This window comes from Sander lucioperca, chromosome 6, assembly GCF_008315115.2.
Source record: "Sander lucioperca isolate FBNREF2018 chromosome 6, SLUC_FBN_1.2, whole genome shotgun sequence".
Classification (NCBI taxonomy): Eukaryota; Metazoa; Chordata; class Actinopteri; order Perciformes; family Percidae; genus Sander; species Sander lucioperca.
Genome location: NC_050178.1, coordinates 39,332,096 through 39,357,893, shown reverse-complemented (window position 1 = coordinate 39,357,893; position 25,798 = coordinate 39,332,096). Strand labels below are relative to the sequence as shown.

General features: G+C 43.2%; 2 protein-coding genes across 3 annotated transcripts; both read left to right on the top strand.

Moving 5' to 3' along the window:
* Nucleotides 1-3: 3 nt before the first annotated feature.
* On the top strand, nucleotides 4-8,350 carry rae1 (ribonucleic acid export 1). 2 transcript variants are annotated; one of them, XM_031278650.2, is made up of 13 exons: nucleotides 4-213; nucleotides 875-982; nucleotides 1,136-1,240; nucleotides 1,465-1,557; nucleotides 1,652-1,738; nucleotides 1,823-1,909; nucleotides 2,226-2,297; nucleotides 2,407-2,514; nucleotides 2,744-2,850; nucleotides 3,569-3,644; nucleotides 4,165-4,359; nucleotides 7,035-7,120; nucleotides 7,746-8,350. In XM_031278650.2, coding segments are annotated over exons 2-13 (1,107 nt in total). In that variant the 5' UTR covers nucleotides 4-213; nucleotides 875-892; the 3' UTR covers nucleotides 7,747-8,350. The 2 variants fall into 2 exon arrangements, with proteins under 2 accessions (XP_031134510.1, XP_031134503.1); XM_031278643.2 differs by lacking the exon at nucleotides 7,746-8,350 and having other exon boundaries at nucleotides 7,035-7,124.
* A 1,570-nt stretch (nucleotides 8,351-9,920) lies between these two features.
* LOC116035519 (RNA-binding protein 38-like) lies at nucleotides 9,921-20,124 on the top strand. Its single transcript, XM_031278615.2, has 4 exons — nucleotides 9,921-10,360; nucleotides 12,587-12,710; nucleotides 13,259-13,313; nucleotides 18,289-20,124. Exons 1-4 carry the CDS (start codon nucleotides 10,148-10,150, stop codon nucleotides 18,629-18,631), a joined length of 735 nt encoding a protein of 244 aa, XP_031134475.1. The 5' UTR covers nucleotides 9,921-10,147; the 3' UTR covers nucleotides 18,632-20,124.
* Nucleotides 20,125-25,798: the final 5,674 nt, after the last annotated feature.

Here is a 25,798-nt window from a genome sequence, read left to right as displayed (position 1 = left end):
CACAGTTCTGAATTACTTCCCTGAAGAATAAAGTGACACCAGCTGTCATGTACTGCCTCCAAGCGTTTACTCTTGACATTGCATGCCTTTACCCGGCACAAAAACGTCACCAAACTGCGACACACCGAGGATCTAGCGCCACATTTTCGATGCGCCAAATTATTTTGGCATTTTCAGCGTTACGGTTTATAGCCATAGTTTAATAAACTTGGGGTATGTATCGTAATGTAGTTATGAGACGGTTCTACAGATTATAGAATGTCTAAATACGGTGTTTAAAAATGCTGCTCAGAAACGTTTTAATCCAGTAACGTGAACTAACGTGACTGCCACAGTCTCAAAACTGACTTAGCTAACGTTAGCCAGCGGTGAATTATTATGTTTTATTTTCTGACCGGCGTAATGGCTAATAGTAGTAACGTTACATGCGCTCAAATGTATTTTAAATAACATTATCATACACGCTTAAACTGCCCATATATTATCATGCTAGAAACCGCTAGCAAGTAACTCAGAAGCTAGCAGCGGTAGCTAACTGTTAACGTTAATGTTAGCGTTAATATTGGCTGTCCAGCTAACTTACGTGTTGTCAATCGTCCTGTCGGGTGACACGAGTGTTATGATAAAGGACTGGTAGCAAAATAGTGTCGTGTGAAGCTGTGGCTTTAGCTACCTCGCGTTATACACATGCGGTATTTGCTTACCCTCATTATTTGAATTCAACGTTACGCCCAGTTTACATCAGCTAACGAAAGTTACCTCTTAACGTTACCACTATCTGGCTTTTGATGATATTGATGCTTAAAGACGGCAGTCAGAAGAATGTAGTCTGCTATTGTGTAAATAACTCTCTCTCTCTCTCTCTCGGGCATAGGAATAACGTTAATGTACTATGAGTTTATTTGGGACAACCTCCGGATTTGGAGCAGGAGGGACCGGTGTCTTTGGAAACGCAACAACAGACAGCCATAATCCCATGAAGGTAAACCAGCGGAGTAAATGACAAAAGCATTTGACATGTATTTTTTTTTTTAAATAAATTGTTATGATGCCTTACTGAAAACTGTGCCTTCACCTGTTTACTTGACAGAGTGATGTTTTTCTGTGTTGTTTATGTTTCTGACTTGTCCTACAGGATGTTGAAGTGACTTCGCCTCCAGATGACAGCATCAGCTGTCTGGCTTTCAGTCCCCCCACCATGCCAGGAAACTTCCTCATTGGAGGATCCTGGGCCAACGATGTGAGTTATTCATTCAATCATAATAATGTTGAACAGTAGTAGATTGTGTGATTTAGTGAAGATTATGGATGATCGTATTCATTTGTGTACAGTGGGGTACAGGTCCAGGAGGATCCCATCACCAGGCTTGTCTTCCATGAAGGACTACTTCTGTACTAGATCATGGTTAGATAGTATGCTCCTAAGTAAACACAGTTTAACTATGTGGTATCATCTGTCTTTAGGTCCGGTGCTGGGAGGTTCAGGACAATGGGCAGACTGTCCCCAAAGCCCAACAGATGCACACAGGTCCAGTGCTGGATGCATGCTGGAGCGATGTAAGGCTCACCGTACAAAGCAATTTAAGCTCTGTAGTCGATGCTATCTGTCGGGCCATGGAATAATTTATGATGTGCTACTCACTTTAACCAGGATGGGAGTAAAGTCTTCACTGCTTCTTGCGATAAAACAGCCAAGATGTGGGATCTTAACAGCAATCAAGCATTGCAGATTGCACAGGTTGGATGAGAATTCACAGATCAACTATATGGTCATAAGAATGAAGCAGAATCATCTTACACCTCTCACCATTTCTCTTCACAGCATGACGGTCCGATCAAATCAATCCACTGGATAAAAGCCCCGAACTACAGCTGCATAATGACTGGCAGTTGGGACAAAACACTGAAGGTACAACAGCACACGGCACATTACAACACATCTGTATAAAAACATAAATTAGTTTTTTGCATTTAGGGTCCCAAGAACATCTGAAATATGATTGGCCATTGTGCTTCAAAACAGCTTTCTGGTTAACTTTATTTCAGTCACTTCTGGATCAGCATTTTATCAATGGGCGATGGCCACTATTTTTTATTGTATTTGTGTAGACGCCTAAATATAACCATAATGATTACTTAATAGAGCTAATCAGAGAGTGGTATAGCAAATATTTGTAATGGAGCACTGAGAATCATGACCTTTTTTTGTTTGTTTTTCACTTCAGTTCTGGGACACTCGCTCTCCCAATCCCATGATGTCTCTGCAGATGCCAGAGAGATGCTATTGTGCAGATGTTGTAAGTAGTTCATAAAGAATATGACATGCATTTTATTACTTGGGGAGTAGATAATTAAATATGTGGATCTTCTTTTTGTGTGTTTTTAACCTGTGACTGTAATATGTAGGTGTACCCCATGGCAGTGGTTGCCACAGCTGAGAGAGGCCTAATAGTGTACCAGCTGGAGAACCAGCCCTCTGAATTTCGGAGAATAGACTCTCCTCTCAAACATCAGGTGAATTTTCCTCTTCCATGGAAATGGTTTCTCTTTGTCTTTTCCCACTTCTAATGCCTCTCTGTATACATACATCTACATCGTGCCACTCGTTCTGGTAGTTTTATGTACAGCCAGATTCATTTTCTTTGACTTGATGCAAAATCTAAAGTAAAACGTCATGCCATATACTACTGTTCATGTATGACTGTCTTTTGATCCAATGTACTTTTCTGCCCTGGTCCTTCAGCACCGCTGTGTTGCCATATTCAAGGACAAGCAGAACAAGCCCACTGGCTTTGCACTGGGAAGCATCGAAGGCCGAGTGGCCATCCACTATATCAACCCTCCAAACCCGTGAGTGTCTAAAACAATTAATTTCTTACAAGTGAATGACTTTTGGAAGTCTTGGTACTAGAGATGCACCGATTGACCGGCTGGTGACCGGAATTGGCCGATTTTCACGTGATCGGCCATGACCGGACGGTCAGTCTCACATATGCCGATTTGATGCCGGTCAAATGCTGTAAATAAATAACATCGTAAAGGCTACCATACACAATGCATGGGAATTATATATAGTCTAGCAAATAATAACAATAAACCCACTATTAATTACATTATCTTAATGCAGTGTAACTACTGTAGCATGTAAATAATGTAAAATACAAACGTGAGCAAGGGTGTTCAACAATCGCCATTATATCGAATCAACAGCCATGTGCAACCTAGCTAGCAGGTGAAGAACACAAACAACGAAATCACCAGCTAACAATGAACTGATACACTGCAAAATGTAAAATGTTCTATTAAAGAAAAGATAGAAAATAAATATTTGTGTGTGCTGTAAAGTGGTTAGAAAAAATGAAATCGGAATCGGCTAAAATCGGTATCGGCTGGTCAAACTCGGAATCGGCCTAGTAATCGGTGCATCTCTACTTGGTACAGGTGTTCTTTAATCCAGTCAAGTATATGCATGTTTAATTATTATTAAACATCATTTAAAAGACAAGGCTCTCTCAGTCAAAAGCCTGAAGCAAAATATGACACAAATGCGTTCCCTGATCCTTTCCAGAGCCAAAGACAACTTCACCTTTAAGTGCCACAGGTCGAATGGAACCAACACGACCACTCCACAGGACATCTATGCTGTAAGTTATGGATTTCTAAAACATTGTTGACATTTTGAACAAAATGCATCTTTTGTGCTCTTAAATGAGATTTTATTATTAACGTATTTGTATTAGAAAACAGAGAAATTATACCAGTTTATGGACTTTATTTTCAACAGTTATGATGCAAAGTGTAGCAGCAGACCTTCTGCTTGTCATATTAGGATAAACCGAGGTGGAACTAGGAACATAGGTAATGGATGCCTTGGAAAAACTACAGCTCAAGTTTATCTAATTAATTACACCTGTGTTTTTTTTTCTATGACATGTCTTATCTGCAGTGAAACAGGTCTGTTAATAGTGTTCCATTTAGCGCAGTGCATTTTTTAATACACCCCTAATGGTATAATTGCAGTATTGCTAGACACCATGTTGCTGGACAGCTTGTCTATCTTTTCACAGATACCATCATTACAATATAGTCACTCTGATACACTAACCAGCCTAGTTATAATGTTTCCTTATGTCTCGTCTGCTGATTTCCATTTTCTCCCGTCAGGTGAATGCCATCTCCTTCCATCCTGTCCATGGCACACTGTCTACTGTGGGCTCAGATGGGCGCTTCAGCTTCTGGGACAAAGACGCCCGCACCAAGTTGAAGACCTCGGAGCAGCTCGACCAGCCCATTACGGCTTGCTGCTTCAACCACAATGGCAACATCTTTGCGTATGCTTCCAGTTACGACTGGTCGAAGGTAGGAGGTGTAAAATCTTTACAAAAATTGTGAGCAGGTGTTTGTACAGTACAGTAGTTGAAAATGGTGGCAGGGTTTTTCCTGCATAGAGAAAGTTTTGGCGCCCCCCCCAAAAAAAAAAAGAGGTTTTAGCCAGCGCCAAAGGAATATCACGAGCCCCAAAACGTCTGATTTTCAGCAGCCAGCCTCCCTCTCGTCCAGTACTGTATACACACATGCGGCTGGCGCTGATTTGACTGGACCTGAACGCTCCTGTATCGAGCTAATGGTATCTCTGTTTCCAGAGTCCGACTGTACCGGACTCTCCCGGTGACAATAGGTGCTTTCCGACCGGATAGTACTTGTACTTTTTAGAGGAAAAGTACACTTCTAAACAGTTCTAAGAACTACTCTCCCCCAAAATCTTTTTTTCCGTTTGCATTCCCACTGGCCAAGTGGCCATAGGGACTGGTAGGAGGGGTAAGGGAGTGACGCAAGCACGGCAACGGTCTTTATAGCATCGTCACTAGACCTTAGCGCCCCATACAACAACAACAAAGCAGCATGGAGGAGGCAGTACACCTCCGCATCAGTCCACTTTTCCGAGTTCTGTCCATTCTCGTAGTAATTCACGTAATGTTTTGCTCAACTTTAGGAGCTCCACGCAGTCTGACGAGAAAGCGGCAAACTCCATACCCAGTGAAAGTCACCGTTTCTCGGTTATTGGACGACCGGGCTCCGCGGAGCTCCGGAGCTGGCTGGCTACTAGCTGCTAGCATAACTTTCGTATATTTACAGTTTGAATTTCGTCACGTCACTTATAGAACATCTACCCCAAGGTCTTATAAGGCTAACTATGATTTCAATTTAATGCATTTTTGTGAACATTAGGGGTTTCGTTTCAGAGGTCTAAGAGGAGGCTAGCTAGCTCTCATTGATAGAGCTCCATCCAGCCGCAGGCTCTTAAGTTTTTAAATAACTCAACACACATCCATTATAACTGGAACCTGCAGTAAGAGATTGCGGGCAAGCTCGCTGACCGCGCTCTGACTCACACACACACACACAGTGGCCATTTAGCAGGAAGAGGGGAGCTGCAGGCCCTGGAGCTCTGTCAGGGCAGCGGCGTTTGGTAGTCCATCAACCCAAAAAACGGTGACTTTGCGCGGGTATGGAGTGCCGTGGGCTGCCAGCTGTGGCGGAGCTCCATCTACCTCCCAGCAGGCCGGGGTCTGTGAAGGAAGGCGGGCCAGGCGGCGAGGCAGCAACCCAGGCAGCAACCCAGGCAGCACCGGCCACTGAACTCCCGACACACAGTCGGACAAAATTTGCAATTAGCCATCAATTTTTGTAAAACGGCCCATATTTGACCTCTACATAGTTTATTTCTCGCCTAAAATGTTGTCAGAAGTGAATTTAATGATGAATAAGATGGTGAAAATTGTTAAAAATGTCCCGTTGTTGGTTGTTGCTCCGTCTGCAAGTTCCGAGTTGGCAGTGGGCGTGACTTATAAGTTCGACCAATCAAGTACACCTAGGAAAAGTGAAAAGGGAAAAGACCCTGCTCTGAAGTAGGAGCTAAAAAAGTACGCTACTGAGGCCAGAGGAACTTAAAAATCCCCAATTTTTTCCTGTCAGAACACGATGAAAAAAGTGTTCTAGGAACGTTTAGTTCTAAGAACTGCAAAAATCCCTCCGGTCAGAAAGCCCCTCATGTTGCTCTTGGAGGAGTCGAGCAGCCACTGCTGACGGACACGGAGCTCTCCTTGCGCCGGAGCACCGACTGCTGCCTGTTTGCGCGGCGGGTCGCGCTGCCGTCTATCAGTATTAAATTGAAACAGTTTCATAACCTGTAAAAACATCTCGTAGTAGCGTTAAATAATTTTTTTCCCGTGTTTTGGTAGATTTTGTTTTAACACCTGATGCGAGCCGTACGTTAGTGCGCATGAAAACCAAAGTTTTGAGTGCTTTAGCGGCGTTGACCTGACTCCCTGAGTAAGCTGCAGAGACGTCGTCTCACTCCCCTCTCTGCTGAGCCCCGTTCAAGTAACAGTAGCCGTTAAACTGTGTGTCACACACTAGATTTGCAATTAATCCGCGGTTCACATGCCTGCCAAACCGTAGGGGCAGTCCGTTACCCTACTGTAGGCCTATTCAACATCACTGACAATTTTTTGATCAATATTTCAAAATAGAAAACATTACACTTCATGTTTTGTATTCATAACACTATTGTATTAGTATACAAATTAGCTACAACAGTGATAGCCATAGATTACCTTATGTAAGTCACACATTTTTCAACTAAGGAGCAAAATGTGCTCTTTGGGAAAAAGATACAGTAATGCCCTGTTCATACTAATCAAATGAACTGGACTTTGGGGTCAAGTGTAGACGGATCCCTTACACGTATTATATTTCATTATATTTTATATTTTGAATTGTTACCTGCCACCAGAATTTTGTATTTTCCTTGACATAAATTAAGACGTTTTCCCCATAAATGTGTGCCTGAAAGTGTATTAGAATGCAGGAAATGAAGTATTTGATGCTCAGGACCCCCCAGACCCCCGCTTCATATGTGTCCCCCCCCACAGGCCCATTTCTGAGCCAGGAAAAACCCTGGGTGGGCATGCACCTCATGCAGGCCTTCTCTCATGTTTTTTAATGTTGTGCATCTCATCTGAATTCCTCAGGGTCATGAGTACTACAACCCCCAGAAAAAGAACTACATCTTCCTAAGGAATGCTGCCGAGGAGCTGAAGCCTCGGAACAAGAAATGGTGAGAGAAGGGCAGTCGTTGTCTGTAAACCTGGAGACCGCGGTCACTGTACGGGGCTGCCCCACTTCTCAATACCCTTGTGACTCACATTGGGGCATTTCAAGGCACCCCATGATCCCGTGCATGGATCTGGGCAGTGACGGTAGACATGAGTCTGATCTCAGTACTGCCATGTACTGTGACAAGTAGCCATTTTGTATGGGAATGGTACTGTACTGACCTGAGTGAAGTCATTTTGAAGGCTTGTGTGGTTTCTGCTGTAATGGTGTATACAAGTCTGTACAGTCTGGAATTTTGGCATGAAGCCTGTTGGCTTTGTTAGAGCATTTATCTTGTAAGCAGTAAGGCTTTGAAGTGTTTGCTGTGACATTGACTAGATATTTAAATAGCCTGTTATTTATTGAATTGTGTAGATAATGAAAATATTCAGGAAATATTAAACATAGGCAAGCAATTAATTACAATAAATCGTCTGCAAGGATTGATTTTTGTCTGCTGAAGAGTGATACTGTACTGTTTTGTGCAAAAAAAGGACACGTGAACACTTGTTTCACACACCCTTTCAGAAATAAACAAAAAGTAAGAAAAATGTTCTTTGTGACTGACTGCTCCCTCCTGTCTTTAGATTCGTCGTGCCAAGTCGCATCTCTTGTGGGGAAATGTGGAAGACCTGCTGCTTTAGTGTGTGTGTGTGTATACGCTCGAGACAGACCTCTTCCTTTCGGCAAACACCTGGACCAATGCCGTGGTGCTGCATACTGTGCATGGACCAATCAGAGGGGCCTACCCAACCTGGAGTTGATGACAGCCATGTGACAATTGGTCTTAGAGGTCATCATAAAAGGGGAGGGCTTTATTTGTCATTCATCTTGATGTTTCGATTTCTTTTCTTTTTTTTGTCCTGCTCCATTTTTTTTGTACAGCTTTCCAAAGACTTTTCATTCTCTTTTGATTTGCTGTTACTCAGTGGTTTAGCTCCATGAATGAAACTAGGATGTAAAATAAATAACAAACTGCATACTATTATATTTGAACATGTTTATTCCAACCTAAAGGGGGAAGGTTAAAATGAACCTATTGTGTTTGCTGTTTAAATGTTTGTTGGGGATTCACGGAACTGTATTTTGCATGAAACCATGAACCACTGTCGTGTTTCAGCTGTAAATCTCTTCATCGTGTGGATCAACACAACATCAAAATGATAAACCTTGGACAACATCTGTATCACATGACACCTCCTGTCTCCTTGTTTTTAACAGAAGTTAACCAGCAGGTGGAGCATTTTGACTTTCAGTGTCTCTTAACTGCAGCAGTTACCTGAAGAGAAGTTAAAGAGCTAAACAGGACAAGCAAGATCAAAGCAGGACAGTGGGGTTCTTCATCCAGGTTAAGTCCTTTTGATAGGGATACACAGCTGGAAATGGGGTTTATCAAGAGGATATGAATGAAGCAGCTACAAAGGCCATGTGTGAAAAGTGAACCAGTTCATGGAGGAGAAGGTGTGAATTAAATGCCTTTTTATTGAGGTCATTAGAGTATCACCTAACTGTTAGCTTGACCCTTGGTACTTAGCAGTGGAACTCCAAGGCACCGGGGGCGGGAGGACATGCTGTTGCCACAGTTCACCAGCTCCTCTCAGCTTTCATGGGGTGAGACCATAGACTGTATGGGTGAGACTAGTACCACTCTTCTCAACCATTGTTTCCTGTACTGTTCATTAATTCAACCTGTACAAGTACTTATTGAGTTCTCCAGGTTGACTGCACTCATGATAATAAAGTAGGCTGGCTCCTATAAGCACCAGAAGAGTAATAGTATAATATATAATTGTATTTGGACAGTCAAGCAGTTAGAAAGCTAACTGTTGGATTGACCTGTTGCTGTGGACCCTTTCCTGCACAGATATCAATGTTTATGAATAGCATGTAGAAATGTGTAGCAAGCATAACTATGGCACTGGAAAAAATAAGAGCTTTGAGCTCAAGTGCACACTTGTTCCCTTTTTTGCTAAATGTGCCAATCATTTGCTTTTATGATAGGGTAATAAGAGATGGCCTGTTGTGGCAGGCCCAATGACATTTGTCATTCACAAAAGAACACTATACCTGTCTGGACTTTGATATTGCCTCTCCAAAAGGGAGTAAGAAATAATCACACTTACTTTGTATATAACTATAGTAGTTTTAAATGAACAACCCATCGTATGTTGTACTGTAACACTATTCAGACTCCAATAGAATATATTTGTGAGACCACATTAGGTCATCACACTCAATTAAAAAAATTCAAAAACTAGAAGAGTACATCAAGAATATTATAAAAGTAAGCCCTTTGTCTGTGATGTGATTTAAAAAAATCCAACATAACAGATTATAATGTAATGCTTAAAAGTTTGTTTTAGTTGAAGTGGTGTAGTTTCCCTTGTCCTTTTTGTTTCAGCTGCACTCTAAAGTATTACTTGCACCACTTGTATTTTTGCTTGTCACGATTATAAAGTTAAGTCACAGCAAAAGTACAAAAACACGCATACTTAAACGGCTGCTTATTAAAGTTTGGAAAGGTGATTTAGGCCAAAAGCCGAAACAATTACTTCCTCATTACAGTGTTACAATGCACCATGTGGCAGAGCCGGGCTTTTCTTTGTGTCGTAAAGGACAAAAGCAGGTGCAGCAGAGCGCCGGGGAAGGCGGACCAATGGGAGGAGCCGATGCCCAAGTTGGCAATCAGCGATTAAGCTGATTGGGCAATAGTTACGTGTAGGCGTGGCCGCAGTCATGGCATATAAAACCTCCCGGCACTTATTCTCAGCAGCGAAGAAGCAACCAGTTTGGATGCTACCGGATCAGTCCACGCAGCGTGAATCATTGTTGTCATCAGGTTGCTACAACTTTGAGCGAAGGTCATAACAGAAAAGAAAAACTGCAGCATAATATAGTGAAATATTAATTTTAGTTTCACTGATGCTGGGACGTTGTTAAGCGCTTAGTATATTTTCAGCGTGCCTCTGGTCTTCTCTCCTGCTGACCAATGCTTCTGCATCAGTTCATGAACGGAGCTCTGGAAGTCATGCATCCCACAACGCTTCAGAAAGACACTACTTTTACCAAAATCTTTGTCGGGGGGCTGCCATACCACACGAACGATGCTTCACTGAGAAAATACTTCGAGGCCTATGGGGACATTGACGAGGCTGTGGTGATAACGGACAGACAGACCGGTAAATCCAGAGGATACGGCTTTGTGAGTACAAACAGGACAGCCATGCACCGTAATATCCACCATGAGACCAACACGTAGCTCTCATTCACAACTTTGAAACACTATCAAACCACATTACAACTTACTTCTTTGCTGTATCTCCGCCATACAGCTAAGTTCCTGGCGATTTTTTTTTTTGCGTCTGCATAACACTTCTATGTGTTGGTGTCTCTCCGCCACTCTTTATATGGGCATTTATATAAATATCCATACTCGTTATATCTAACGTTACTGTATGTAATCATTAATGTCAAAGGTAATCCTCCACTTAAGCTTACTCGCATAATTGCACAGCATCTATGTTTTTTCGCCTGACTGGCTGTTATTTTAACTTAATGAGGATGAGGGATCACACACAAGTTGATGGATAACTAAGAAGATTATATTTCAACATATGTCTGATGCCCACCCCCAACCCAATGGAGTCCCCCTTTAGTGTGTGTGTGTGTGTGTGTGTGTGTGTGTGTGTGTGTGTGTGTGTGTGTGTGTGTGTGTGTGTGTGTGTGTGTGTGTGTGTGTGTGTGTGTGTGTGTGTGTGTGTGTGTGTGTCTGTCTCTGTCTCTGTGTGTCTGCACTGCTTGCTTTATATGGTTATTTTGGAGCAGTGGGCAGGTTGACCTTGCACACCCTGCTCTCCATTGTGAAGGGCCGGAGCAGTCGGCCGTAGCACATGATTTGCATCATATCTTGGCTGCTGAGAGAGAAATTCCTACATCAACAAATTGGCTCTTTAGTAGTCTACAAATTTATGTTATATTTGACGTTGGTCTTTTTGATTCAGTGGACATCCAAAACAAAAAAAAGCCATATAAAATACTTTGAAGTTCATAAAATATAAACTGAGCTGTACCTGGTCTTGCCTCCCTTCTGATCTCTCTGCTCATGGTGTCGTGTGGGAAAAGTGCTGTTTACCGCTACATTAATAACCAGCTGATTCTTGGCCACAGTTGCTTTAAGTCAGATTAATGAGAAATATTCGTACCCTTGTGACCCTTGTCTAATTTTAACCTACAATACTAGGTGACTTATCCTGTTCCAGGCAGATAAAGAGAGTTATTCTGTCTTTGGCACAAAGCAAAGCAGCACAAGAAATGCAAATATTTACCAGGACCTTGAAGAGACACATCAGTACTAATGTACTGTCAGGCCAAAGAAGGAATGGAAAACTGTTATGGGTGCATGTTTATTTCTAAAGGCAGAATTGTAAGACAATTGCTCTCTGTGTTTACACATCAGCTCTGAGAGGAAAGCTGTCCTGTGAGTCTAGCTGGTATTCAACGGCTGTGGCTGAGGCTGGAGTTTAACAGGTTTAACAGGCTCAGGGCAACGTGGGTGCTGCCCAGGGCTACGCCATGTTAGATCAGCACTTTATACTTATACTGCACACTTTTTGTGGGACATGAGGCAACCTGCTTATTCTGTTTTCTGAGCGTTCCAGTCGGAGAGGTAGCTGGCGGCAGGAAGGGAGGGAGGTGCCCCAAAGCTGAGCGCACCTTTTTTCTAAACACACTTTAGAGGTGGATTAGTAGAACCCCCCCCCCCACAGCAAGGCTCTTCACAGTGTAAACACAGCCTTGTTCCTTCCTGTGTGTTCACAACACAGGCCCTGGAGTGGGCTTAGTTCCGGATCCTTCCACTATGAAGAGGCATACTGCTTTTAAAAACGTCCTCTTAAACAATGCAAGCCTTGGCCTACATTTACTGCTCGGTCCACACACCGAGGTGACTGAACCCTCTGAGTTGGCAGAATGTGGCAAACAAAACAGAAGGACTCGTCTAAAGCCAGGAGGGAGAGAGGAGGGGTGGACTAATACCAATCTCCTTAATATTTTATCCCTAATTGGATAAGCTCCTTGTTGCTCTTCCCAGAACCATATTTCAGCAGGTCTGCCTGTGGCTGAGTGGCAGTCAAGTGTCTGGCTAGTGGCTACTGCTGCAGTGGGCAGTTTTCAAAGCATATCATTGTGTTTTGTTTGTAGTTTCCCTTTTTCGTCAGAATCATAACAGTGGGAAGTCTGTAAGGGAACTTTTTATGATAAGGCCATCGATCTAAGTCCTGTTTTATGCATTTCAAATGTTTTTGGTTTTGTTTTTCTTGAATAGTTGATGTATCTCCAGCCCGGGACACCTTGCTGCCATCTGTCCGTTACATGAGATAATGATTTTGTTCCTGTGAGACCTTGTTGACAAGCCTGACTCTGTCACCAGGTGACGATGACAGACCGAGGAGCAGCAGAGAGAGCCTGCAAGGATCCCAACCCCATAATCGATGGCAGGAAGGCCAACGTGAACCTGGCCTACCTGGGTGCCAAACCCCGCAGCATACAGACAGGTGAGATATGCCGTTCCAAGGTAACTTCACCCAAAAGAAACCAATGGTGATTAGACCATAGAACATAAAACAAACTGGTTTAAAACTAGAGCTGCAAGCAGGTGTACCATGGTTCAGGCAGCCTCGGTCCAATAAGACAGTCCACAGTGTCCATATTAAAGTCAAAGTCAACTTTATTGTCAATTCGGCCATATGTACAGGACATATAGAGGATCGAAACAACAAACTAAACAAAAAAACAAGGGTTTGAAAATACTAGGATACAAACCAAATACAAAGTGAAGTTAAAGTTGCAGTCCAGACTTTTTGGAGGCAGAGAGGGGAGAGAGTTAGGATTTTATTTTTATATACCAAAAAACGTTCTGTGTCCCGAACGCACATACATGCTTTACTGTTGCTTATTGCGCATTTGTAACTGTTGTTCCATTTGTGGTAGGTTTGAAACAGGCACTGCCTCTGTCTCTCCATGCCCTCTGTGTATTGTTCTCTGGTCCTCCTCTGTAAATGCAAATGTGTGTGTGTCTGACAGCCGGCCTCCTTTCTTCCAGGCATATCCATCGGAGTGCAGCCCATTCACCCAGCACTCATCCAGAGGCAGTATGGGTAAGTGAGCGGGAGTGGGTGCTTGTAATACACTCTGTGGGACGCCACTAGGCTACTATTTGTTTGACAAACAAGGCCTCTGGAAAGTACATGTCAGTTTCTGTGTCCACATGCAACTCCAGAAGTAGTCTTTTAGCATATTTGAGTTTTGTAGGGCTGGGTGATGTTTCACATATCTGTGGTAATAGAAGAGCATTCCAGAGATGAATGTGTGACTTACTTGTGGACTTCTGTCAGGAGCCTCTTGGCTCGTGTACATGCCTGATTGGGCTTTGTCACTGAGAAGACTTCCTAGAAGTGGCTGTGTTGTAGAAACAGCCTGGATAGCGTCTAGGAGCCATGGTCTGCTGAGCAGCTAATGAACATTTCACTGGAGTAATGAGTCTCCACCCCCTGCAGCTCTCAGATGTCATCTCTCACCACTGTTCATATTATACACACGCAACCTTAGATCTGTTTGGAAGATTCAAATACCATTAGAAGTCAAGTTTACAAAGTGGTTTTGTGTCCAGGTTTTGACACGTAGTGCTTATAGAAATACAAACTAACAAACGGCAACATTTATGTTCACTTGTTTCATGCTAGTGCTGAAACAAATGGTTGATTATTTGATCAACGGAAAACCACACGACAATTTTGATCAGTAAATTGTTTAAGGTATTTCTAAATGTCAACACTTGCTGGTTCTATCTTCTTAAATTTGAGGATTTTCTGGTTGATCTATTTTTGAATTATTGTAAATTGAAGATCTTTGAGTGAAAAAAAAACAAACGGCAATCCACCATGGGCATTTTCCACTGCTTTATGACGTTTTACATGCTAAATGATTCATCCATTCATTGAAACAAATGATGAACAAATCTCTAATCCGAATTATCATTAGTTGCAGCCCGGAATATGTTTTCAGGGTAGAGATGAAACATTAACAGATCAATAGGAAATGAACAGGCAACAATTCTGATAATCGGTTAACAGTTTAACCCATTTTCAGCCATAAATGACAAAAAATTAACTGAATCCAGCTCGGTCAAAACGAGATGGATTTCAGCCTGCCCTCTGGGAAATTGTAAAGGCACTTTAAAATATTTTTGGATGGTTCATAATGTCATTAATCAATCAATTAATCGAACACATAACTGGCAGATTAATATCTAATGAAATAATCAGTAGTACATGACTCTAGAGCATGTGAGCTTTTCATGGAACTCCCAGGACAGTCCACATGGACGACGACAAAAAATAAACATTTGGTGGTGTCAAAAAAGACATGCGCGAAGTGTATCAGCCATATCCTCTGTAAGATCTTATTGGGTCTGAATGATAAACCTTGGAGTCCACTAGGGACATGTCCCATCATGTTCCAAGACCATAGGTGGACACTGGAAAGTCCCTCCAATGTCCGTGCTCCTGCTACCACAGTGAGCACGGATGGCACCAAAACCCTGAGGGTTTGAAATGTGGAGCACAGTGCTGCTTTGAGGCATGTGCCTGACAGGTGCTGGCTCGTATTACAGCCTTTTACACCCCCTTAATCTCCCATGACCACCACCCCAGAGACGTAGTTAGGCGCATGGAGCACCTGTCTGCCTGCCAGCCTGCCTCTGAGTTTCCTCTGGCGGGTGATTGACGCAGGCCTTCCTAAGATGCGGGGAGTACAAGTGGCTTTTCTTTCAGCCTCTCTTCTCCCCCCCCCCAAACCCCCCGTGATAGCATATGGTGTGAGGACATGGTCTGAAGTAGGATTTTGAACATGCTGGAGCATTGCGTGTAGCAGTGGTGTCCTTGTTCAGGCTTACTGCTGTGGATGTGTGTGTTTAGCTGTTGTCAGCAGATGCTGTGGACTGTGGGGGCCAGAGGGGGGTCACTGAGGCCAAGAACATAGTTTTGATGGGGAGGGGAGGCGTTGTCAGTTTGTTTGCAGATTCATCTCCTCTCATGCCTCACCACCACCACTTCGTCTCCCTATGCTTTCCCAGATCATATGTATCCCTTTTTATTCCTTGCAGCACTGTTTTTTAACTTTAATTTCTCCCATTAAAGTGCTGCCACTACCAGTACGTCCGATAGAGACACTGAAAACTGACACCTCTGTGTGACTGGGAGGGAGGAGGCGGGGGGACGGGGGTTAAAGAGGAGATTGAGGGGGAGGTTATCTGGGTTTATTATGGGACTAATGCTTAATGAGGCAGTGTGCTCCCTAGGAAACTCACCTCTCCAGGTGCCAAACAAAAGATCTTTTTTCCCTCCTGCTCTTAAAGAATATTCACAATCCTCTTCAAACAAAGAGGAAATGAATATCAAGCTGTCTTACAAGTATTGTAAGCTGTTGTTTAATTCCCCCACCCAGTCCAGTCCTGTCTGTTTTCACACTTTGTGTTGCAGTGAGTCATGCGCTGAAGGTCATTTGTGTTATCGTGTAGAAATATTTAGCTGTTCGGTGTGATATCGCCCAGGTTTTTCGCATTAGCTCATTACGTTGCCTTCATGATGATGATTGCTTCAGCCTGTATTTGGGGAGCATTTTCTCTCTAGTGTCTCAGCCTGCCATCCTCAGAGTGACGCTACGTCAAACACGCACAGACTGGCCGTCAGCACAAAACCAGCTGACCTATGATCTTCTGGCCTTCATCCACATGCCCCACAATCCACTTGGCATCTGGCATCTCTGTGGCCCCGGGAGCTCGCTACTGTCCCCAACTTGTCCCTCTCTTCTCTTTTAGATAAAAGCTAAAATGACATCTCCATCTTTCTGGGCACACCAAAGATATAATACAGGAGTGCTCTGTCTATCCTTAACTCCCTTCAGGCTTACATTATTTACATTTTATTTCTATTCCACTTTACCTTTTCAGTTGATTTTAAGCCTAGATTAAGACAAAGAGCCTGTGGCGACACACAGCCAAGGCCATGGCGAAGGCAGACTCATTATACATGATGCGAGTGAAAGCACATATGCCCCACAGCATTAATGTATGGCAATCTTAGAAAGCTGGGTGGGAGAGTGAATGCTTCTTTGTACGTAACTCAATAGCACTGTGAGGGCAAAGTGTAGATTGTGCTCATGGGAGGGGGGGAAGGGGGGTTACTTTCATTTGCTTATGCTTACTTGTTACATGCTACTGTTATCTGGTTGAATGTATGTCACTTTCTTCCCCTTCACGCTGAGCTTCTGTAACTTGTTTCTACCACATTGTTTGAAATTGTCATTGTGGAAAAACAGTATTTAAACACACAAATACAGGTTTCTTGGCTAAAGCTGCCATCAGCCCTGCTCTATATATGTTTGCAATGTCATATCATAGGTTGGTTTTTCTTTGTTATTCTGAATTTGATGGGACTCTTAATTTGTAACCGTACACACGTCTGCACCCCCAATGCTTCTTGCTCACATCTCTGTATTGACTTGCTGATACAATAGGACCTTAATGTTATTGCTGACAATAATCATTGCTATCCAACCTTCTGCCATGGTTGCTCTCGGCTGCCAGCTGACCAGTGTACCAGCAGATGATCAGAAGATGCCCACAGTGCAGGACTAGCCCCGAGGAGGGGTTTGACAGAAAATGTCTGATCGCCCCCCCCCCATCCTCCCTCCCTCAGCCAGCCTCTCTCCAAGGTGCCAGTGATGGCTTGAGAGTGCAGTGCAGTGCAGTGTGCTGTGATGGATTGGAGTGGAGTGCCTTTTTATCTTTTCTCTTTTGTGTGATATGAACAGAAGAGGTTTTGCTGATTGCGGTGTGACTCTTTCCCTATTATGGCATGGTTTGGGGTTTGCAGTTGTAACTGGTGGTGTGTGGGTGGAGGGGGGGGGCTGTGTGTGTGTGTGTCTGTGTGTCTGTGTGTGAGCGTGATGACATCCCTATCATTGCATGCTTATTTCTTTTGCGGTGTTGATTTCATGGCCGCCTCTCATTACTGATCCTCTTTGTCTCCTGGAATGAATCTGTAAAAAAAAAAAACCCTTAGACTAAAATTTAAATACAGTGCATGATATATTCATCAGTACTGAGAAGCAGCTGAGGAGCGTACGTCAACGTCACATTTGTTGTGACTATTTTGTCTTTGTCTCGGGGTGTGTGTCACTGGATGTTTCTCCCAAAAGCGTAGTATAAAAGATAAAGGCTCTCAAAAACAATAGTCAGTTACATCACCCTATTTTTTTAGTAAAGGAGGGGGTCTTCTTCTCTCTGCCACAACCATCCCTCCCTGTAGACAACAAACCCAGGAGAGATACTTCAAGTCCTGACTAAAAATAGACTCCTAAAGACCTCTCTTCTTCCCTTTCCTCCATGGATAAAGCACAGACAGAAAGAGAAGAACAGACATCACAGCCCCCAGACCCCACAGCTCTAATCAGCTACGTCTGAAAGCTGGCCCATGAGACACGGCAGAGCCTGGCACCCAACCCTGATGAGCTCCCTCGCCACCATTACTCCCCCAGCTAGCATCATCACCTGTGATAGTCTGCACGAGATTTACACACCAAGTGAGGTGTGTGTGTGTGTGTGTGTGTGTGTGTGTGTGTGTGTGTGTGTGTGTGTGTGTGTGTGTGTGTGTGTGTGTGTGTGTGTGTGTGTGTGTGTGTGGCAGCTGTTAAAACACTCTGTTGATGCCTGAGCTTGAAAACCTGCCAGTAACGGCTGACTCTGTCATTCACCCACACCCCCCGTCTACCTCAGGAGGCCCTACCTAACAGGTTTTGTAGGTTTACTAACTGACACAGATTGAGGGTTGAGTCACCTTCGCCTTCTAACCTCCTCTGTCTCTCGTCTATTTAGTCTTTAATAACCGTGGATATCCGTGTGAGGACTCTCTAATTCAAAACACAGACAGAGAGTTTATATTCCCAACATGCTCGCCCCCTGGGAGCAATGTAAACAATAAAGCCCTGTGATTTCTCTGTTCTGGTGCTTCAGCCACCCAGTCTAATAACACCCCCCCCCCCTTCTTGTTTGGTCTTTTTCTCTGTGAACAGGTTGGCCCAGCAATATGTCTACCCCCAAGCCTATGTGCAGCCCAGCCTGGTGCTGCCCACTCAGGTTTCCAGCTCCGTCAGCACCAGCCCCTACATGGACTACAGCGCAGCCTACACCCAGTACGCTCAGGCAGCCTTTGAGCAGCAGTACCCGTATGCCGCCTCCCCTGCTAGCTTCCTGGGCTACAGCTACGCCACCAGCCCCACAGCCACTGCCGGTCCGGCCGCCGCCGCCACAGTTCCAGCCACCGTCCACCCGACCCTCCCCTCCGCCTCTGGTCAGGCCCAGGCCTTCCTGCACTATGCCCCACAGCAGCACATCCAGCCGGACCGTATGCAGTGAGTCTGTGAAGGAAGAGGAGAAGAAGGAGAGCGGTACAGGTGGTGGAGGAGGAGGGAGTAGGGGATGCGGACCTTTGGACAGAGGATGGAAAAACGCCCTACAGGGTGACCCAGCTATCATCAGCAGAGGCTTTCAGGAAAAAGGGGAGGGACTATTGCACTATACGATCAGGATGAGTCGTTTGCTCATTGGCTAAGGGGTTGGGAGGGGTTGGAGGACTGTCGATGTTCAGATTGGGAAGCTAAAACGGCATAAAGTATGTGATCGCTTCCAAGGGCTTCCAGAAGCTGACACTTCATTTTTTTTTATTATTATTTTATCGTCATTTATTATTGTATTAATGTCATTGTCAATGTTTGTATGCCATTATTATCAATGTTATCATGTTTTTGGCTCAATCAGTGGAAGTTCTGTGTCCATGGTACATATTAATGATGGAGAGCTGTCTGGGACATGTCACACCTCTTTCCTCCTGACTCCAGAGTATCTGGGGCGGATATGAAGAGAACTGCTGCTTTAAGACACTCGGGGACAGTCAGAAATGTGGGGTGCAGGGTGAAGACAGGTTGGGGATTTGGAGAGGCGTACAGCCTGCCTATCTGTGGTCCCCATCCTGGTGCCATCCACAGTAAGGTAGAGCACTGACTGCCCCATGAACAAACCTCCAGCCGTTAGCTCCACAACACAGGAGGACAATGAGAGATTTCACCTCAAGGACAAAACGGAACAAAAGTTTTCAGTATACAAGACATGTTTTGAGACTGTGATGTTAGGACTACACTTTTTTTTTAAATTCTTATTAATTAAAGAGGCCTTAATAAAAGAGAAACTCCTTTTTGAATCTCCTGATTTTTCAAGCGCTCCCCCCACCACAGAACCAAGTGCAGAGAGCCCTCTGTAACTGGCCTTTCAGCAGTCAGTCACTTTAATCTGGCTTACTTGGGTCTTGATAATTTCAAATGGATGTAGATAATCACATGCAGTATGTGGGCGATGGGGACCAGGAGCGCTGTGCATCGTTGTTAAAAGGTAGCATGACACTGATCTTAAACACCAGTGTATTTTCTTTCTTTCTGACTGAGATTGTCACAAATTGTTGCTCTCAAAAGGACATTCATGTACAGCAATTTAAAATGTTTTCAGTCATCAAGTACATTTACAATATTTATATGTAGGTATTTATATTAGGAACTAAGTTAAGATAGCTTCTTTTTTTTCTTTTTTGTTACTATGACTATGGTTGCAGCACTGATTTCATTTAACCTGCAGAGGCACACCTACAAATCCACAGGTGTCGTATTCATTTAGTTTTTTGTTCTTTCACCATGTCAGTGGATTTGCCCGAGTGCATGGCAACTACAGTAGATGCTCCTTTGTAGATCCTTGACCAGTTGCATCAGAAATTCTCTAGATTTTTTCAATAAAGATGTCTTTTACAGTCCCTTCAAGAAGCCATAACAAAAAAAAACAGAAATAAAGACTTTGTACTTAAAGATGACTCTTGACTTCTTCTTCTGAAGCACCAAAAATCAAAATCAAAAAAGGTCCTTTATCCTTTACCGACAGACTTCAAAATGCCCCCACTTGAGTTACTTGTGTTTACAGTATGTGTTATTGCAGTGTCACTGTATTCGGAACAAAACTGAAAGGCAGATCCTGCTTTGATGATACTGTGAAAACCCGGTGGGGTGATAGGGTTCACTATGTGTGTGAGTGTGCTTGTTATCAAGGCTGTGTGTGCTGTTAGATCCTGTACAGGAGGGAGGGGGGGGCAAGAGGCCCAGACTTTTATCAAGCCCCAACACCACCACCTGCCAGGGATGATGGGTGTTCCCTCAGCCAACACATTCACAATCTTTCTCACGGAGAGTTTTGTGTAGGAATAAAAGGAGTTTTTTTTTTTTTTAAACTGCTAAACAAGCTCTGCTGGTTCTGTTTCCCAGCAGCATCTCTACATGTTTGTGCTTTCTGTCCATCAGTTACTTTAGAAGATGTGTCACTTCTAAACCTTACTTAGACCTGACGAACAAAACACAGGCATGGTTGTTAAAAACAAAAAAATACATCCATTGTCTTATTGTCCTTACCCAGTATTGTGTGTAATATATCCACCCAGTAATGATTTACAATACGGCCTTGAGTTCAGTACTGTTTGTGGTGCTTTGTTTTGATTGAAATCCATTCAGACCGTATTTACTCGTGAAATTCTGCACTTACACTAAGTACGTAGACACCCTGCCCTTTTACCTATCATGTCAGCGGGTTTCAGTTCATATTGTTTTCTGATCTCTGATTGCAAGGCTTTCTTTCAGTGTCCCAAGTTTGTTTAAGGGGTAGGCCTACTCCTGAAATTTAGTATTCTACTTCCATTACGTTTGGGGGCATGCAAGAGGCGGATAAAAGTAAGTCTACAGCTGTACTAGCAGCTCTATGAGGTTGTACTTGAGCTAAATGATAACATAAACATGCTGATGTTTAATCAAGGGGGTAAGCGAGCATCCGGAAAGAGTACCTCCTATGGGGAGATTCTATGCTAATAAGCCATCACCTTCCGCTAGCATTCTACTGACTGCCATTCATTTTGGCGTCACTTTGACAGCGAATAACTTTACATCTGAAGCGTTTAAAGACTATTTGTCCGTTGTTTATTTCTAAAGAAACACGACAGTGTATAAAGGCTCCATTACCATGTATCTCACGTTATGGCTCCGCTAACAGCTGTTTTTGTTAAAAATAGGCGTCATAACTACGCAACTTTCTGTCGCACAGTAGAGGAATTACCGTATAGTACAGGAGAAGCTTGCAGGCGATCGGGGGGACGTGGAGGCAAATAGTCAAGGGAGAAGCCCATAGAGAGTCCATGAAAAGCATCGGAACAAAATATTTCAGCAACGTTTTGCTCCTGCTCCTACGCTCATGGACAGCTCCTACTCACGGTCTCCGTCTCTGCTAGATTGGGAATGATTGAGATTTCTCTTGGCACAGCTACCAGAAGACTTCCAACTTTCAGACAGGTTGCTCACGTCACATCTACGTCGTCAAGCTCAGTTGGAGGCTGCGCAGTAACGCTCAGCCATCACCGGGAAAGTGCTTCTAATATACTTCACTGGTCTCCGTCGAAGTCTATGTGTGTTTAACGGGTACAACTTTTATCCTGTTTACCATCTAAGTTTAGCTTGTTAGCATGTTAGCTAAGTGTCAGTAAACACAAATCACAACTGAGGCTGATAAAAATGCCATTAGTTTTGGGGGTATTTGGTCATAAACCAAAGTATTGGACAAACATTTTAACATTTCACCTGATAGTAACCTAAAAGTTAGGGGATCACCAAAGTCAGAAGGCTTAGTCCTCTGAGGACCATGCATTTCTGTATAAAATGTCACGGCAATTCATACAATAATTATTGAGATTTCAAAGTGGTGAAATGACTGACCAAGAGGCTGACATTGTAATGCATATAGAGCCACACCATTAGCATTGCTAATAAGAATGGAGCAATGACTCTAAGTCAAAGCAGTAGTAGAGATTGATTCCAAAGTTCACAACTTATTCATGACATGGACAACTCCGAACCAAGTTATTTGTAAACATGAGCGTGGAATTAGTCGCTGCTATGAAGAAAAAAATACTACTACATTTCCCATAATGCAATCTCCTCCAGACCCACAGAAGACATCATGCAATGGATTTCACAGGTTAAGTGAGTGTGACGATAAGAAAAGATAAGATAAGATAGACTTTATTAATCCCACAGTGGGGAAATTCCTATGCTACAGCAGCTCAAAAGAAAATGTACACACATCAGAACAACACAAATACACATTAAGTAGGCATAGGAGAAAACTGACTTTGATGCTTGCCCTTAAACAAATTAATTGAAGGTGTGTTGATGATGTATAGAATATATCAGCTTTTTGTTTTTCAGTGATAACAGCATGGTGTTTTGTGTTCAGGAGCTGTGGTCTAGGAACAAGACACCAAGTGTAAGTAAAATTAAAAAAGCTTGATAGAAGCCATGCCACTTTTTATAGCTGAATCACGTCACGTTTTTTTTTTAAACACTGTCTGTTGTTGTGTTTACTGGTTGTTACTGTAGTGAAGCAGCTCTGGTCCCTCTGTCTTCTCTTCACTGTTTATCTTTCACTATCTCATCTCCCTGTTCTCTGTTTGTGATCTCACTCACACATTTATTTACTCAACTCTTCTGCTGTCATTTGTGATGTTTTTTTCTTCCCCTTACATCTCTTCTTGTCTTCCTCACTTCAGCACTTGTGGTTCTGTTTCTCCTCACATGCCACAGTCTCCCCCCACCCTTATGCTGAATCACCATAGGCCTCTCTCTGTCTGTCACTCTGTCTCTCTTTCACATGCACATGCAAAAAGGTTCAGTCAAATCTTACTCACCACATGCTTCTCGCTCTGTCGTGCAACTCTGACGTCAAGGGATTCCTCAGAACTGTCATAAAAACAGCCCCCCCCCCCCTTCTCAGACCTCAACTCAACTTTAATCACAACCAGGCAAAGACACCGTTTTCATGATCTAGAGCGCGCGCCCATATACAAAGGTGTGCTCCTTGACGCAGTGGCCGTGGGCTCGACTCCGACCTGCTGCCCTTTGCTGCATGTTCTTCCCCTTCTCTCTCCCCCTTCATGACTTCAGCTGGCCTAAACAAATAAAGGCCTAACATGTCAAAAATTATCTTTAAATACAATGTTGGATAACTTTGAGTTGGCCTGAGTTAGCATCATATATAAAATGTATTCTGGTTACATCATCAAATTATAATTTCTACTTTTTCTGTATACAAGCATACATGCATACAACAAATACTGTGCTACTACAACATAAATTATCATTTTGGGCTTAATTGACAAAACTACAATAATAAACAAATATGCTTTGGACCTCAATTTAGTTTATGCTAGTGTGTATACAGTAAGAAATTGTAACAACATGATTAATAACATCTGAACAAAGTGGAGTAATACCATTATTTTATGAGCACTCAGGGTGCCCGTCTTGTCTTAATCTCCTTTGAAGGTTAATGCTTTGAAGAGAATCATAAATGTTAATTTTATGATCTCCTTATTTTGCAATGGGCTATGATCATGCATTACCATTATTTCACGCAAATGCTCTTTTATTAGATTGCACCTAAAACCCAAGCCAAGCATTTTACACCTGACAGGCCCTGTCTCTAAATCCTTCTGTGTCTGTGTGGCATGACAGAGTCCAGTCCCACTGTCTGGGCCTGGGGAGTGTTGGTGCTGTGGCCTCAGATACAGGCTATATTTACCCAGACTCTCAGACGAAATGACAAGACCCCAGAAACCCATCACATGCTCTTTCCCGTGGCCTTTCCCCATGCCAATAACCCACTCAGATAAGGTGGTCTAGTCTGGAGACAGTCAGGTTTGAACGAGAAGTAGAGACAGTTAGTAGGTGAAGGGAAAAAGTCCTTGTTAAAGGTGAGAGTGATGTGCAGGATGGTATAAGAGCAACCAATTAAGACAGTCTGTGGTCATCAGTCATAATACCTGCTCAACAACACTGCTTCATACTCTTTTGATTTTATTTGGTGTATTAACATTGTTTATTTATTACACCCGAAGCTAACTAGGGAGAAGTAGGACAGATGAGATTAACTGTAAGCAAGGGGAACTGGAGCTCAGAACAACAGTAGGTGATAGCGTCACCTATGAAGAATTTCTTCACAGTTTGGATACCGATGCAGTGTTGTGCTGTGATTAACCATTATCCCAGTCTGTGATGCCGCCACAGCGCGAGGAATGGCGCTTAAGAAGGTATTGCTTACCTTGATGACTACAATAAGTGGAGGAGGAGGAGGAGGAATGTAGGAATGAAAGAAAAACTCCAAACAGCAACTCCTATGTTACACAAATGCTACAAACCTGGACAAAGGGTTGTAGGATGAAGAGAAATAAGTAAATGAGAATTCAAGGCAATTCAACTAGGTGCAAAGCTGCCAATAAACTCTAACAAGCTGAGCAACATTAAAATGAGTACTGAACAATTCAGCGGGTTCAGCCAGATAGACTGGGCTAGTCTAACTGGCTGAACCCGCTGGAGTCTTAAACCAATATACTTTTGTCTTCTACATAAACATGTCCCATTGTCCCTACCATGGCCTAGTCAGGGATCCAGGCTGTTGATGAAAAAGAACAGGGGTGAGTGAAGCAAGAAATTATGTTCCAACCTTTTAAAGTGAAGCTATCTGTCACTATTGCTTACCAGCAGGCACTGTGGCCACAGTTATAGGTTAAAGCTAAATGCTAAAACGTTCTGTAACAGTAGCCAGCCACCATGAAACTACAGGTCATACCAGACCAACTAACAGTAGAAGCAAAACCCCTGAGTGTATTGATTTGACCAGGATGCATTTTATTTCTTATGAATTCAACTTTTCATTTTTCGGAGAATACATGTGCTATTTTTTCTGACATAGTGTACCTTTACTGTAGATTGCAATTGCACTTTCTTTCTCATCACCTACTTTCCTCATCAGGAAACAATAAGCCTTTGTATTAAATAATGAAGAATTCATCAAAATTACTTGTGTAGAGAAATTATCTCCGAAATAGTGTACATACTGTATTTAACTAATGAGACCTGGACATTTTAAGGCGCGAGCAGCTTGGAAACTTTGGTAAGCCAATAAAAATGTTAGTGGAAAGTGACTAGGAAAGTGCATCCATGGCAGTGGAGTCTGGGTGTGATAAAGATTGAGATATTTGTGGATCAGTGTGAGTTTTCAGGGCTCTGGCAGAAATAAGTGCTTATCCAACAGCAGGCCTGTATCCTATCAGCTGCACTGATGCCCCTACACGCCACTCTCACACTCCTTCTGGCACTTCTGCTGGGGCTGGTGATAATGAGGTGAGCCAGAGGCGATAGCCCCACACAGGACTGATACTTGTGGTAAAGTTTATCAAACTTAATGGCTGTGAAGAGGAATTAATTAGTGGCGAGACAGAAAATGACTGAGAGCTGGAACAGGCTGCACTGAGTGAAGTGAAGCGATTCCAGTCTCCAGCTCCGAAATGTGATCTGAGTTTGTCTCACTCAAGCAGAGCCTGGGGAGGTCCATCAGAGCCGCGTTGTAATCACAAGCCCTAACACCCCCAACACTCCCTTCCCCAACAGC